Source organism: Rissa tridactyla, chromosome 1 (assembly GCF_028500815.1).
Source record: "Rissa tridactyla isolate bRisTri1 chromosome 1, bRisTri1.patW.cur.20221130, whole genome shotgun sequence".
NCBI classification, from domain to species: domain Eukaryota; kingdom Metazoa; phylum Chordata; class Aves; order Charadriiformes; family Laridae; genus Rissa; species Rissa tridactyla.
The window spans coordinates 178,989,969-179,006,835 of record NC_071466.1 but is presented as its reverse complement, the minus strand read 5'-3'; the positions used below and the strand labels follow the sequence as shown (position 1 = coordinate 179,006,835).

Here is a 16,867-nt window from a genome sequence, read left to right as displayed (position 1 = left end):
TGTGTACTTGTGACAGAGCGATCTCTAGCCAGGTGAAACTGGTCATGCTGTAGGGCTGCTGAATGTTGTAGGTCACTTCTTGGCACTTTATTTAAACTTGTGTACTTCTGTAACTCTGTTTTTTGACCAAGAGTAGGTGAAATATTATTTATGAATAATGTGCAATGTGAATGCTTTGACTATAAAATAGCCAATGAAAAATACTCTGAATAAGAGAATTCTTTTAAATGCCAATCCAATCCCATTTCAACCAAAGGAAATGGCAACTGGTGGTACCCCTTGGGATATGTCTACTGCAGATTCTTCCTGGAGGGAAAAGCCACTCTCACATCATCTTACTGCCAGTGTTGTGGTACAGAGGTTTTATATGTCGTGGGTAAATAATGTAAATCTTTGTACTTTGTTTCTTAAAGCTATGGTGATTTATTTTTTTTTTTTGACCTTTTACAAAGAAGGTGAAAGGAGCCTTAACCACTGGGAATCTCAACAATTTAGGCACTGAATTCCCCACTATAGCGAAGTTTTTCCTCCTAGGTTGAAGTTCTGTAACGACTCAGATTTATCTGTATGTGGTATGTCATGGTCCTCTCTTCCCTTCACAAATGCTTTCTTGGGCTGGCTCTAGCGTGGACCTGATGGGTGGCCAGGTGAGGAAGCTGGGCTGCCTGGACACTGCCCACCTGGCTGGCATAGCTACCCAACTCATCTGGGTGAATGCTCACTGTGAGCTGAGCTGAGCTCTAGTGCTGGTACAAGGGAAGAGGGGAGGCTGAATAAGAGAGTATGTGGTGGTGGGATCGTGGCAGTCTTAGTTGGCTGAAATGGTGTCCGTAATTACATTTGCTATACGTTAGTTGTTAACATGTTCACTTTCCGTCCCTGAGCCATTTCAACAAGATGATACAGATCCTGAGTGCTCTAAATTAATCTTAATGGCACTGCGGTCAGTGACATGGCCAGTATTTTATTTTATGCCAGCTGAGCATTGGTTGGATTTATATGCGGGTGCAGCTCATTAACTTTCCAAAGTATTTTATGTTCTCTTCTCAAGTTAGAAATTGTAGCATGTCTGCATGACAGTTTTGCCTCCTGGTGGAATATATTGTTGGACCTTTGGCAGGAGCCGTCAGCAAACACTTACCTTCGTTTTTGTTCAGATGAGAAATTGATGAGGCAACTGGATGTTTCTCCCATGCAGTCATATTTATTTAGAAAGGAGATGCACAAAACTATTCTCCCTTGCTCCCCCCCTACCACCTTCACAACTCTGGCAATCTCTTTGCTTAATATTCCTAATTTCCCACTGTCAGCTGGAAACCCAGAAGTTTTTTTCACTTCTTTCTCCTTCAGGATCATGCTATGAGGTTTTTATCTAGGACCATCTGCTATGTCTGTTTAAAGAGTTTTTCCCCTTGCCCTGCAACAATGTTCAGGCACCCCTGTGCTTGCACGTAGTTTCCCGGGGCACCTCTCTACCAATATAACTCCCTCCGTGACCATTTCTTTCACGCTTTCACATAAACCTTATTTTTAGTGGCAACTTCTTATTTTAACTGGTTTATTAAACCAGTTAAATCTGTCTTGAATGAGGATGCAAAAATGGTGTGTGTTTACTTTAAAAGAAAGTTCCACCCAATCTCCAGCAAAACAGTTTTTCCTTAGAAAGTATGAGGTCATTGAACTCTCACTGTTTTCAGCTAGCTTTAAAAAAAAAAAAAATCCTAAATTTATCAAAACATTTTTTATTATAATTCTATCCAAAAAAGGCTCAGTGCAGTGCTGCGTGTGACTGTTTAGTTTGGAGAAAATTCATCTCCTTATAAAGGTGAGCTGTCCCTTCGGTATTCAGTAAGCACACTTCATTACCATACAGTCTCTTTTGGGTATTGTCTGTGATGAATAATGAATAGGAGACTGAAACAAGGCATTTTTCTGTCATTTCTTCCCATTATCAAGTTTAACTATGATTACTACAGCAGAATGGTATTTCACTACAGCTGCCTCTCTCTCTCCTTCACTCATCAATGTTGTAAAATTTATTGCATTTGAATACACAGAACTTGTGGAGTTATGCACACGTGTGAGACACTTCATACACATTCTTAGTGGAACTTGTAGCCTGGTCATGTAAGTAGTGAAGTGTTATTTCTTTTGAATTTATCACATTTAAAAACTCATTTGAGATTCAATGCCTTGTTTGCAGAAGTGAACCAGGGAGGTTGCAACGAAGACTGTTGCATCCAGATATCTGTCTGCTATATTAAATGTGTAATGTGAACATATATTTATCTCTGTAACAATAATAAAAGCAATACCTGTGCCTAAAATAGTCAGTAAGCCAAATAAAGATGTAAGAGATCTCAGATTATCAAGTAAATTGAAGCTTTTACATACAGAAGCAATGCATGTGTTTTTCAGCTGAGAGTCTCACTTGCTGCAGAGGTATTACGGATCTTGAAACAAAGAGCATAAACTATTTTCTCCCCCTTTATAAAATTTTTAAGTGTCTGCTCTATTGAAATGTTAGGGCCTTCTGAAAAACGTAAATGCATGTTTGAGGATAAACACGTGTTTAAAATTAAACATATGCATAAGTGCTTTCCTGAACTGAGATTTTTAAATCCTCGTGAGCGAGATCCCAGATGTACCGGTGCTGGGCTGAGCCTGTGGGTATAGCCACACTGGATTAGACTGGAGCTAGTTTTGGAGAGGCCTCCCAAGAACAGTGCTTTATGTGGAGTCTGCTGGCTTTGAGGAAGGGATTAAAGAACAAGCATTATTCCCAGGGTGGCATTGCTGACACCAGTTGATGTGCAGAAACATCTGTTTCATAATGGGAAAGCACTCTGAGCTGCTTTAAAACACCTGACAAAGTTACTTTTAATTCTGCTTGAAGTAGGTGGGAGGGGAAACTATCCTTAATTGTGAAGTGGATTCCTGTGTTGATACAAGGTTACCTAATCCATGCTTCCCTGAGAAAACAACAAGATTTAAGGTTGTCATCAGACTTTTGCTCAATTTCCATAGCCCCATTTTCTCCCAGCCTGTTTGAACTTTAGTACATGTAGCAAAATGGACCGAAGATGGAAAAAGTGGGGAGGGAAAATCTAGACAGCAGCAGCAACATAGGTAGATGCCATCCTTGGAACATTAGCCATGTTTGTTTGGAAAGATGGTGTAATAGTGCCAAGGTAAAGAAGAGAGAGATTCAGGTCTCTTGTGGTGCCACAGGCCTATGTGATGTGACAGCATTCAGGGCTGGGCAAAGGCTCTTCGTGACTGGGGGTACCTTTGGGAGTGGATTTGTGCAGTCACGCGTGTGGCAATGTCCAGGTATCAGACCGTGTGAACCAAGGGCTGGGATTATAGATACATCTTCTCACCTTGTCAGCAACTAAGCTGGCCTTGTACCTGATGCTGTGTCAGAGGTACAGCAATGGTTACTGTTGTGTAAATTCTGCGTCAGGATGTTTTAAGGATGCAGAGAGCTATTTTCCTTGTAGCACATGGGATATAGGCATAAGATCCAGTCAGCGGTCCTGCTTCTCATGATCTGAACTATCAGTGGTCATGACCACAGTACTGCCATTTAAAGGACGAATTTTTTTTAATTTTTTTTTTTCCTGTGCACTGCCTAACAAGAACTACTCGAGTGCTGATCTAAAAACATGGACGGTAGATGTGGTAGATGTTGTTAGTGAAGGTTGCCTTGGCAGAAGTGCCCCTAGCCCAGGGGCTGGATTAGTCATGCCTCCTCTGGAAGTCTGATTTAAAGCCCCTGTAGTTAACAGGAGTCATTCAGTTGAAGTCAGCGGGTGTTGTGTTAGGTTGTTAGAGCCCAATGAGCCATCTGCTCTCACAAGCCTTCCCTTGCTAAAACAGAGGTGGACTTTCTTCCCTTGGAGCAGTATTTCTCATCCAGTGAGCTGTGATCTCCCCAGGGCATCAGGGAAGGCAGTGATGGCAATTGGAGTGGTCTTAAAACATGGAAAAGGTGACTAAACATTTAAAGAAAAGATACCTTGCCGAGTGAATGCAGACTATTATATGGGATTATCGTGATCATCAAACTTTACTGTTACAATAAATAAAAGAATAAAATATGTTTTCGGTATCAAGCATGGTGACACTCCCCTAAAAAGACAAGACCACTGTAAGAATGAGGGTTTCAAAGGGGATGCACACGTGAAGTAGAAGGTGGCATAGAGAATAATGTCTTCAAGAGCAGGCTGCAGATGTAGAAGTAGGTATTTAATGTTAAAGTAAGAGGTGGGCTCTGGTGTACGGCACGCTTCAGGCTTGCAAGCCTCTTGCTGTAACATCCTGATTTCTGCCAGTTGTCAGCTTCCTTAATTCCCTGGGGAAGCGCGTTGACAGGCTTGTGGCACCTCTAGCAAAGGTTATTAGTGTCTTCCTCTAGTGCCAGGAGGAAAACATAGTGTGGTTCTGTCTGGTCTTCCTTCACCTTTGGTGAATTCCTGCAGAGGGAGAAGGTTGGCCAACAGTCTTTTTGCATTTAGGCAGGTGTAAATAATGGATTTTTACTTTTTATTTCCATGGTCAAAATGCTGAATGTATTCCATATTCCTCCTACCTGCAAAGCAGAACTGAACAAAGCCTTCAGTTTGACCTGAAGTATTTCACAGAATGTGAAAAAATGACTGCAGTTTTTTCCTTACCGTTCTTCATCCCTTTCATCCTTTCCTTTTTTCATGTACTTCAATTTTAATGGAAAAAAAAAAGAAAAGAAAAAAGGTTGTGATTCTAAAATGTCAAAACAGAATTGTTCTACTTTTTCTGAACCCATTTCTCTGTTTATTATATGCTGAAATTATCACTATTCATTGGTACAGAGGAGACATTTTTAGTGAACGTACTATTCACCAGAAATTAAGACATTCACTGCGATTTACAGTTTGTACTTGTCAAAATTTACCCATTGTTCCTTGTATATAGTTACTAATTCACATTTTTTTTTGAAACACTCTGAAGTAATAAGACAAGAAAAGTACTTCTTTTTGATGAATAACTTTTACCTGCTGTAGACAGGAAGATTTTCTCATGCACAGTAGTTAATAACCTGACTTTACTTAGCTGTGATTTGTTTTAAATCTGTTGCACACTTCTTGGCATATATCACAACTGTCCCTCACTATGGGAAACAGCTCTCATTTTATAGTCATATTCATCTGTTCTGGTAACCTGGTATTACAAATATTTTTAAATTTCTTTGACTTTTTTGTAACGAATACTGAAATATTAAGAGGGACTACAGAAAGTGTTGCAATATATACAAATTATTTGTGAAAGTACACTTTTTGTAGAGCAAATACTTTTGACTAACTATAGGGAAGTAGACTATTGGTCACTTTTAACAAATACATGGAATTTACCATACAAGTTTCAGGAATATTTTAGTATTTTATCTGATAATGCTGCTGAAGTCATTCTAAGAACTTCAGTTAGGTTACTAATATTTTTAAATTAATCCTTCAGGATGATTTTTCTGTGGTGGTATCTGAGTGTGGCTATTGTATTGTCTCTGTTTCAAGTTGTAATGAAAATACCCCAGGGCTTCTGGAGAGGAAACAAGGGGAAACAACTCATGTTTTTGTTCACTTTAGAAAAGAATGAGAAAATACACATTGCACCGATTTAATTTAGAATCTCTAATAACTTCTTGCTCTGCTGTTAACAAAAGTGAAAATGATTTCTAGCAAAGTGTGTCTGGTCTCCTCCATCTGTGCCTGTGTGATATAAGAACAACAGTGTCTTATAAATATCAAAAGGGAGGTCTGGGTTGTAGGACTGAAGATGCAAACCTAGTTACTCAAACTTGTGGTGGGAGGAGACAGTCAGTCTGGTTCCATTTGAGAGAGAAATGAGAGGTTTGGATTTTTTTTCTTCCTAGTAGTCAGAACTTCTGTTGAAAGATTGGTAATGGTTGCAAATGTAGGTGCAAAGGAGTTAAGAAAACCATGTGAACTTTGTTATGTTCATAGGTATTATGACAGTGTCATGACTAATATGATCCCTCATAATATTTTTTCCGGTATTTTTGTCATTTAAGACACATGAGGAACTGCACTCCATCAGGACAACACCAATGTGCTGTGAATACACCTGTTGTCTAAACAGTCACAACCTTATTCATTCCCAAAGGTGGAAGGTACTCGGTGCAGGCTGTCAGGTGGCTGTGAAGCTGAATGCCATCTTTGAATTCCCTCCCTGCCTCTGCCACCAGAGTTGCTGTGAGATGCCAAGCAAATCACGTAAACTGACACAGTCTCATTTAGTCACTAATTGTGTGTTACTAATTTTCTTAATACCCAAACTAAGGCACCTGTGACCAGACTTAAAGCTTCATAGTGTTCACTACTGCAATAATATATAAAGGGAACAGTGCTTTAAGTGTGTGCAATAAAACTGTTAAGTATACTTGACATTGAGAGGTGTCAAGATAAGCACCCAGAATTAGTCTCAGTCTCTCTTTGTTCTCCACTTTCCTACATGAAGATAATAGTATAACCTAATCTTGCAAAGATTATGAAAAAAAAACTTGACTAATATTTGCAGGGCAGTAGGTACCATTGCAGTGAGTGATGAATTATACGCCTAAGTTAGAAACCTATCTATCTTTTGTAGGAGAACACGTACTACTTTTATTTATACTTAGGTCTAACTCTGCAGAAGATTTTCTCTTCTTTCTCTTATTTAAATTAATGTAAAATTGAATTCTTACTATAATGATCAAGTAGCCTATGGGAAAGTATATAATAATTATGCATTATTGTTCAGTCCAACATAAGGTAACACAACCTATCTGCCTTTTGAAATGAAAGTGATAACAAAGATTATGGTAAACAAATCTCATGTCTTAATCTTCATTCTGTTTTATTTACTTAAGCTCCTCTTTGGAGCAGTATTTGAAAACTTTACAGTCTTTACTGCTTAAGACTCAGAATGTTCATATAAGCTAAGGAAATATTTTAATCCTCATTTTATAGACTTGGAGGTAAATCATGGTCACGATGAGCCCATACACACTAAGAGACATCAGTGTGTGAAAGTTAGGGGCTTCAAGTTCAAGCTTATGGGTGCCAGCCTTTAGACTGAACTCTGGACTGAACTCCTTATGTCATGAATGACACCTGAGAAGGTGTCATCCAAAACAGCCAGCCAGCTAGGCAGAGTGTCACAGACCTTCCCTGGTGGTAGCCCTCTGCTAACCAAGAGGGAATTTTCTGAGGCCAGGGCTGAGTCTGCGATGGTGCCTCTAAGGTTCCTCCATACGTTTCACGTTCAGTGGTTGTTGAGTGAAAGGCAGAAGCAGACCCAGCATTTGGAGATGGCTGGCAAGCTTTGGCAATGCTTGTTGCCTCAAAGCCCTGAGAGACCTGGGCAAAGGCAGGGGTAATTTCTGAACTGTGTTCCAGATTAAGAATGACCTTGGTGCGAGCCATGGAGCCCTGGCAGCCTGGAGCTGTTCTGGGCAGGGAGAGAGGCACCGAAGGAAACTTTACAGGCAAAATAAAACTATATTCAGCATTAGGCAGCTGGCAAATGAAAGTTTGCAGCATTGCGGTTTTTTAGTTTTGGTACCTGGGCTCCATCTCAGACACCATTAAATGCCTTTTCTGCATTTGCCAAAAGACATGCATTGTAATGCAGTAAATCGAACCTCAATTTTTCTTGTATGTACCTATTTTTTTTTTCTTCCCTTCTGTTGTCCTATTCCTTATTATGGACACATTTGGCCACTGTCAAATTGAATGATTTTTTGCATACTTGGTTGGCTGACTCTCTTTTTCCTAATTTGCTGATACAGTCAACTGTGCCAGTAAAGCAATTATGCAAAATTGTGTATAAAGGTTTAATGATACAAAACAGTGTTCATCACAAATCTAATTGTGATTCTTACCATCCTTCAATAAACTGAAGGTTTTGAGATGTTTGAATTAGAATCTCTGTGGCTAATATCTACTCTGTTAAAAAAATATATTTAGTGTAGCAGATCAGGGAACATTTAATGTACGTATCACTGTTAACTGTGGAAGGAAGTGATTAACAAAAATAGTGACTTGGAGGTGTTCAGATAATGGTTTATATGCTTTCAGGTGGTGATTATGAGAAGTCTGCTTTATTACATGTCTCATTAGGTTACAGGGTTATCTGTTTTACATTACAAATGATAACTGTTTATGGCTGATTGTGTTGTATTACAGACTCAGTGCACAAAGATAAAAAAAATATAGAGATGGACATAGTAACAAAGCAGAATAATGTGTCTGAATACCGAAAACAAAGAGATACCAGGTTAAAACAGAATTGACAGGTACAGCATCCTGAGGTTTGATATCTGGTTTCCACTTGAAACTGGTTCAGGAAAAGAGCACTAAACCAATACTTGGTAATGCTTTCACTGAAGCTGAAAATCCCCTTGGATTTTCTTGGTCCAGAATAGAGCATTTAGAAACATTTCAAAACTGGTATTTCTGCTTCATGTTTGCATTGATAGTTTCTGATTTCTGCCCTGCTGCTTTCCTCGGAACCCTGGTTGGGATTTAATCCTACCACAGAAAGTATTAGCCAGTCAGATATTATTATTAGGACTGACATTTAGTAGAGTCTCGTTTGTATCAGGTCATTATGTACTGCAGGGAGAGACCTTCTGCCACAGCCAGAAAGCACACACTGCTTCCCCTTGGCTACCTCCATCAGACTGCGTTTGAGGAGGGAGAGCAAAAAGTGGCTCTCCTTTCTATCCCTTTCTTCGTTAACAGTTCTCAGCTGTGTGTCAGCTTTGCACTAAAGAGGCATTAAGGACTGTGAGGACAGGGAATAATGAATAACCTGGGGGTGCTTTCTGCTGCCTCCTTAGTCAGGAGGGAAGGGGGTCACACTTGGGTTCTGAATTATTAAGGTGAGTTCTGTTCACTTTGGTGCTCCGTGTAGTCAAATGTGTGAGCTATTTTACACCGAACACAGCAGTCTGGGGCTTGTATAAACAGCTTTAACTTACTGCTTTCTGAAAAGAGAGGCCTGAAGCAGTCATGGAGGTTTCGGGAATGTTAATTGTTTGTGTACATGAATGAGCTTATAAATGGTTATTTTTGCAGTCTTCCATAGCTCATCAAGAGTAACTGTGTCACTGCCAGAGAAAAGAAAAGAGAACGATTATTTTTTTTTCTCTACAGTCTTACTAATACTTTCAGGGCTCGATATAATGTGCCTTTAACAAACCGTGAACTTCTCTCCTACTGAGCCCCTGCATCCTGCCTACATTCAGTGTGGGCAGAGAACCATTATACTAATCCACTCTCCCATCATATCTCTAGCAGACACATGTAAGTGTTTTCTTTGAATATTTATTTTGGTGCAAGGAGTGTTAAGTCTTTTATTTGGCAACACAAACAAGTAGGAGATTGTGACTTCTCAACTTTGTAACCTTGATTGTAGAAGTTCTGGTTTTCAGCTATGGCATGTTTTGACAAACATACGACAGTCACATTTGGCTTTAAGAGAATAATCCTGCCACCTCACAACAACTTTGGAATAGTTCACCTCTGCAGGTTGGATAGCTTTAAAATGTAGATGCTGAAACTGTCTTTCGCTTTGTTTTCTTACAGGTACGGTTATATGCAAGGCCTGATGCAATCCGAAGAGGATCAGGGGACTATGCTCTAAATATTACAAGGAGACTCATTGAATTTTATGAAGATTATTTTAAAGTGCCCTATTCCCTGCCAAAATTAGGTAAGACTTCCCATAGAATATGAAGTTCACCCAGAGACAGGAGATAAAGTTAGCCTTTTTAAAGGAAATTTAAGATAGGAATGTACTAGATTTCAAACTAAGGAATCTTTGGGTTAATTTAGAAGGATCAATAAGTAAGGAATTTTTCATCTCTTCCTTTCAGAGGAAGGGAAGCCAAATTGTCCCTTCTCCAGCTTTGCACTGAAAGGAGCAGTAAGCAGACAGTACTTAAATTTGTTAGGCAATGGGAAGAGAACTTGAGAGGGATAAGTGTGGTTTTGGTTTTTTTTTTTTTTAATACCATTTATTTTGATCCTTACTTTCTTTAGCCACTGGGAGATGTTTGTTCTCTAATATTTGTATCTTGATGCCTCAGCCTTAGATGGGGAACAGAGCTGAAAATATTTGTGGAAACTGGGAAACTGTAACAGTGCAAAACTGTATTTATTTTTTTTATGCTGGCTTATGTGTTTTATTAATGATGATTAGTACGTATGTTTAATTGTATTTTGCTTATTGAGAGAATTGCTGTGAACTTGTTTTGCTGCTCAAGTGACCTAAATGTAAAAGCTGTCAATTTCCATTATTTTTAAATAGTTTTTTCTCCTCCTCCCTTTCACCACAATCAATTGTTCTCCTACACACTTGAATACTTTACACGATGTTATTACACCGTCCCTGCTTTGGAGCATGTTTGATCAAGATCCAGAAAAGCCTATTGCTCAGCAGCAGGAAGAGAGCTTGTATTTGATCAGAAGCGTTAGAGTTGGAACCACAGGTGATCCTCCCAGGAACTCAGGGTCTATTTCATTAAATCCCTTGTCCGCTGAGTAGCTTTATTAGTCTTGCAACTAATGGTGTAGGAGATAAATAAAGTAACTGATGTTGCTAGATGAAGGTGTTGCATAATTTTTTAATAAGAATGTTGTGGCATTTGTTTCTTGTTGACTTTAAATGACGGGCTATAGGCAGTGTTCTCCTGGAGAAATATGCAGATGGATTAAACATGGCACGTGCATCAGACTTTCTGTGTATCTTTTCGTACCTGGCTTCAGGTATGTAATAATGATTTCATAAAGGAGGTTGTAGTCTTACAGGTGCCAGAAATTTAGCCAGAAAAAACTAATCAAAAACTTTCCATTGAATATAAAGGATGAACATCATTACTGCAGGTAGTTTATTGAGGATGCCAGGTAGCAGCAGCCAGTGGTGACTGTATCTGCTTCAGAATATCATTCACAACAATTGCAACATACGGTCTTTCAACTAATTCAATGTGCTGTATGCGTAATCATTATGCTGTAGCATATCTTTTAAAAATACCTCATCAGAAATCATAGAATCATAGAATAGTTTGGATTGGAAGGGACCTTTAAAGGTCATCTAGTTCAAATCCCCTGCAATGAGCAGGGACATCGTCAACTCGATCAGGTTTCTCAGAGCCCCATCCAGCCTGACCTTGAATGTTTTCAGGGGTGGGGCATCTACTGCCTCTGTGGGCAACCTGTTCCAGTGTTTCACCATGCTTATAATAAAAAATGTCTTCTTAAATCTAGTCTAAATCTTCCCTCTTTTAGTTTAAAACCATTGACCCTTGTCCTATCACAACAGGCCCTGCTACAAAGTTTGTCCCCATCTTTTTTTTAGGCCCCCTTTAAGTACTGAAAGGCTGCAGTAAGGTCCCACCAGAGCCTTCTCGTCTCCAGGCTGAACAACCCCAACTCTCTCAGCCTGTCCTCATAGGAGAGGCGCTCCATCCCTCTGATCATCTGCGTGGCCATCCTCTAGACCCGCTGCAGCGGGTTGATGTCTTTCCTGTGCTGAGTGCTCTAGAGTTGGATGCAGTACTCCAGGTAGGATCTCATGAGAGCAGAGTAGAGGGGCAGAATCACCTCCCTCGACCTGCTGGTCACGCTTCTCTTGATGCAGCCCAGGATATGGTTGGCTTTCTGGGCTGTGAGTGCACATTGTTGGCTCATGTCCAGCTTTTCATCCACCAATAGTGACAAGTTGTTCTCGGCAGGGCTGCTGTCAATCCCTTCATCCCCCAGCCTGTATTGATACTGGAGGTTGCCCCAGTCCAGGACCTTGCACTTGGCCTTACTGAACCTCATGACGTTCATACGCGCCCACTTCTTGAGCTCGTCCAGGTCCTTCTGGATGACATCCTGGCCCTCAGGCATGTCAACCGCACCACTCAGCTTGGTGTTGTCTGCAAACTTGCTGAGGGTGCACTCGATCCCGCTACCTATTTCATTGATGAAGATGTTAAACAGTACTGGTCCCAGTACAGACCCCTGAGGGAAGAGGGACACCACTTGTCACCAGTCTCCATCTGGACATTAAGCCATTGACTACTACCCTCTGGATGCTACCATCCAACCAATTCCTCATCCTTTGAACAGTCCACCCATCAAATTCATCTCTCTCTAATTTAGAGAGAAGGATGTTGTGGGGGACCGTGTCAAAGGCCTTATAGAAGTTCAGATAGATGACATCTGTCGCTCTTCCCTTGTCCACTGATGTAGCCACTCCATCATAGAAGGCCATTAGGTTTTTCAGGCAGAATTTGCCCTTGCTGGAGCCATGCTGGTTGCCTCGAATCACCTCCCTGTCCTCCATGTGCCTTAGCATAGCTTCTAGGAGGAGCTGTTTCATGATCTTCCCAGGCACAGAGGTGAGGTGAGGCTGATAGGTCGGTAGTTTCCAGGGTCCTCCTTTCTACCCTTTTTAAAAATGGGTGCAATGTTTCCCTTTTTCCAGACACCAGAGACTTCACCTGACTGCCATGACTTTTCAAGTATCGTGGAGAGTGGCTTGGAAACTACATCAGCCAATTCCCTCAGGACTCTGGGGTGCATCTCATCAGGTCACGTAGACTTGTGTATGTTCTGGTTCCTCAGGTGGTCTTGAATCTGATCTTTTACAGTGGGAGGGACTTTTCTCCCCCAGTCCCTGCCTTGTGATCCATCCACTCGAGAGGTGGGGGGACAGAGGTTGCCAGTGAAGACTGAGGCAAAAAATTGTTGAATACCTCAGCCTTCTCCTTGCCTGTTATTATCAGTTTGCCAGTCTTGCTTATCGGGGGGGGCATGCTTTCTTTGACCTTCCTTTTCTGGTTGACGTACCTGTAGAAGCCCTTCATATTATTCTTTGTGTCCCTTGCCAAGTTCAGCTCCAGCTGCGCCTTGGCCTTTCTGACCCCATCCCTACACAACTGGGCAGCATCGTTATTCTCTTCCCAGGATACCTGTCCCTGCTTCCACTGCCTGTGCATCTCTTCCTTGCCCTTTAGTTTGACCAGCAGTTCTTGACTTCGCCATCCTTTCCTGATTTCTTACACTTGGGGATCAAGAGCTCTTGCACTCTATGGAAGGCATCCTTAAGGATCTGGCAGCTCTGTTCTGCTCCCTTGTCCCTGAGGGCAGTTTCACAGGGGATCCTCTTGAAGAACTGGAAGTTTGCTTTGCTAAAATTCAGGGTTCTGACTTTACTCTTCATCTGACCCATATTCCTTGGGACTGCAAACTCCACCAGTGCATGATCACTGCAGCTCAGGCTGCCTCCAGTCTTGATGTCACTGATTAGTTCACTTGCGTTCGTGACCAACAGGTCCAGTATCACATCCCCTCTGGTGGGGCTATTACCTGGCTTAAAAAGTTATCTTTGATGCACTCCAGGAGTCTCCTGGATTGCCTACAGCTTGCCGTGCAACTTTTCCAGCAGATGTTAGGGTGGTTGAATTCCCCCAGCAGGACAAAGAGCCTGCAAGCGCAATGCCTCTTGTAGCTGGGGTAAGAAGGCTTCGTCAAAAGGCTCCCTTTGATCGGGCAGCCTGTAATAGACACCAACCACAAGGTTCCCTTTGTTGCCTCGGTCTCTTGTTCTTACCCATAAGCTTTCAACCTGCTCATGTCTATTCTTCAGAGACAGCTCTTCACACTCCATCCGTTTCTTGATGTCGAGAGCAACTGCTCCACCCCTCTGTTTTTGCCTGACCCTCTGAACAGCCTGTAGCCATCGATAGCTGCACTCCAGTCATGGGATTTGTCCCACCAGCTTTCAGTAAGGGCAACTAGGTTGTAGCTTTCTAGCAGCACGGTGGCTTCCAACTCCTGTTTGTTGCCCCTGCTGCATGCATTGGTGTACAGGCACTTCAGCTGGGCTGTTGGCTGTTTCACTTAGAGGAACATCCCTTAATTCCTTTGGGGTGTTTCACTGGTGTATCCCTCTTGGCTCCTATTACTTCAGGAGCCCCTCTCTCATCTTCATAGGACTTCAGGTGTGCTGTAGTGTAGCCAGCATGTCTCAGAGCCAGAGACTGCGGGCCCTCGTTAGCACCCCATCCCTCTAACCATTGCCTGTTGTCCCACAGCTTGTCACAGGCAAGCCTGATATTGCCTCCCTTCCCCGTCAAACCCAGTTTAAAGCTCTGCCAATGAGCCCTGCTAGCTTATGAGCAAAGACCCTCTTCCCCCTTTCAGAAAGGTGAACCCCATCTGATGCCAGCAAGCTGGGTGCAATGTAGGCCATCTCATTATCGAAAACCCCAAAATTGTGGTGGTGACACCAGCCATGAAGCCATGTATTTAATAGACTGGGCTCATCTGTTTCTTCCAATGTCGCTGCTTGCAGCTGGAAGGAGAGAGGCATGATTATATTCCAGTTTGGATCTCTTTGGAACAGAGCAGGAGGAATAGTCACAAGTAAAATTGTATTTTTTCATCAAGTATTTGTAGTAAAATTGTTGAGTTAATATGAAATACTGCTGGAAAACTTTAGTTATTCTGTAGTGATCCTATAGAAAATAGTTTGGAAGGGTTTGTATACTATAGTTAGGTTAAATTTATTTAATGTAAATATAATAAGGAAAATTTCAAAACTCTGACGTAAATATTTTTTTTAAATTGATTTGCATATGAATGTTTCTTCCCAGTTCAGCTGAACACTAAGATCACTACGTTTAAGCATATGCTAGTGTCTTTAACCCAAAGGAGTGCCAAATTTTATTTTTTCTTTACTGGAAAATGGAAGATTTGGGACAGTAGTCTGATGGATGAATAGAAGGACTAAAAATGAAAACACTCGTCTTTCTATGGTAGTGATTTTGCATTAGTTCTCTGGAACTGTGGAGAATCTGTGGGAATCTTTTTGCCACCCAATGACTAAGATTTTTTTTAGGTCTTACATGGTCTATACTGACTTCTGAATGCACTGGAGCAGTAGATTTGTTTGCCAGTTGATGTGAATTCTGGTAATGGATGTGAACTCATGTTCTCATTTGAATAACCAATTTCCATAGTTAAAAGTTGTACTTAACTTGTAGGTATGTGCTTTTTTCCCCACATCATACTCTGAACTGGAAGGTGCTTGTGTAGGGTTTTAAACTAATATTTTTTTTATGAATTTCCGTTCTGAAAAATAAGTCAGGTCTTTAAAAAACCTGTATTTTTTCAAGACTATAATATCATTATAATTACTAGTTAAAATGAGAGGTGGATAAAGCGCTGGGTTTTATTTAATTCTAAAAAAATATGCAGTAGGGTTTTTAATTGTGTTTCTATGCCTGGTGAATATAAAATATATTCCTGTATTTGTATCATGTATTTATTTTGAATCCTGTTTGCAATCCCATTTGCAATACACTTCTTTGTATGCATAGAGCTTTTTTTTTTATGAGGATCTTCGAGACTGGAATAGTTTTCCTATGAGGAATGATTAGGTAAGCAAGTACTCTTTACATGTGGACAGTTGTGACTCTTAAGTTGTGAATGATTTACGGTGGAGGGGCTGACTGCCTTTTCCAGCCAAGACTCAAGGGCCACCCAGTGAGTTTAGCAGGAGACAGGTGCAGAGAACACTGTTACTGCAGCAGGTGGTAGATTTGTGAAACTTCTTGTCAAAAGAGACTGTAGATGCAAAAAGATTGTACAGGTCCAAAGAGAGATGTGGACAAGTGCTTGCAGAGGTGCTCCATGGGAGGAAATCCCATGGTTTGAGAATAGAAGCTAGGAAATACTCAAGAGAGTGCTATTTATACATCCCTGGTCTTACTCTTTCCTGAACATCTGCTTGTGGCTGCTGTTAGAGAGGAAAATACTGAGATAGGCAGTCTTTTTGTCTGAGCTGGCAAGGTTATCCATATCTTCATAGTCTTCCAGTTTCCCAAGAGTTTCTACTAAAGGGCGACAGAATCTCTTTTCCAGAATACTTAATGCACTGGAACTGGGAAACTGTAAGGCTCCAGTTATGAAGACTGACAAAACTTCAGATATGGTGCATATATGAGCCACTCGTGTGAAGATTTTTGGGTTTCTGGGCCTTGGCTTTCTTCCCCTTCTCAGCATTGCAGTATCATAGTGTTAGTGGGATGCATTTACAGCTGCTCTGAAAACTCATTTTACAACTCATTTTATTCTGAATAGTGTACTTAGACACCGGTGTAATTAGTGTAGCCACTATGGGTTGTGTAAAGGAACTTGGGTGTCTCAAGAGTCAGACACACAGAGCCTAACTCAAAGGCACTTTGCTTGGATTAATTCAATTTAAGGCACTCAACTGGCTTGTCTAAATTAGCAAGCTGATTGCCCTAGGTTCCTTATTTCATTAGTGGAGAGGAGTTCTTCCTGGGGATAGTTCCAGTCTTATATGGGCAGAGTCTCCTGCTGGAACTGCTTAGGTAAAAGGAAAATTATTTTATTAACTGTGAGAAAGTTTGCTGACGATACTGAACTGGGAGGTGCTGGTGACTCTCAAGGGACACGAGGCCTTGCAGGGGGATCTAGAGAGATTGGAGCCTTGGGCAATGATTAATGGGATGAAATTTAACAAGTCCAGATGCCAGATCCTGCAGGTAGGATGGAGTAATGCTGGGCACAAGTATAAATTGGGAGAGGAGTGGCTGGAGAGCAGCCTTGTGGGAAGGGATCTGTGGGTGCTGGTTGACAGCAGGTTCAATATGAGCCCCAGCAGCGTGCCCTGGCAGCCCAGAGGGCAAACCGCATCCTGGGGTGCATTAAACAGTATAACCAGCTGGTCAGAAGAGGTGTTTATCTTGCGGTAGTCAGCACTGGTGCAGCCTCACCTTGAGTACTGTGTGCGGTTTGGGGCC

At 41.3% G+C, this 16,867-nt stretch overlaps 1 protein-coding gene across 2 annotated transcripts in view; it reads left to right on the top strand.

Annotated features, from left to right (window-relative positions):
* TRHDE (thyrotropin releasing hormone degrading enzyme) overlaps positions 1-16,867 on the top strand; it is a 232,588-nt gene that overhangs the window by 30,182 nt on the left and 185,539 nt on the right. For both annotated transcript variants that reach the window (XM_054188180.1, XM_054188179.1), the window contains exon 3: positions 9,630-9,756. In XM_054188180.1, coding sequence (XP_054044155.1) covers positions 9,630-9,756 — 127 coding nt within the window. The remainder of the gene's footprint in view (positions 1-9,629; positions 9,757-16,867) is intronic.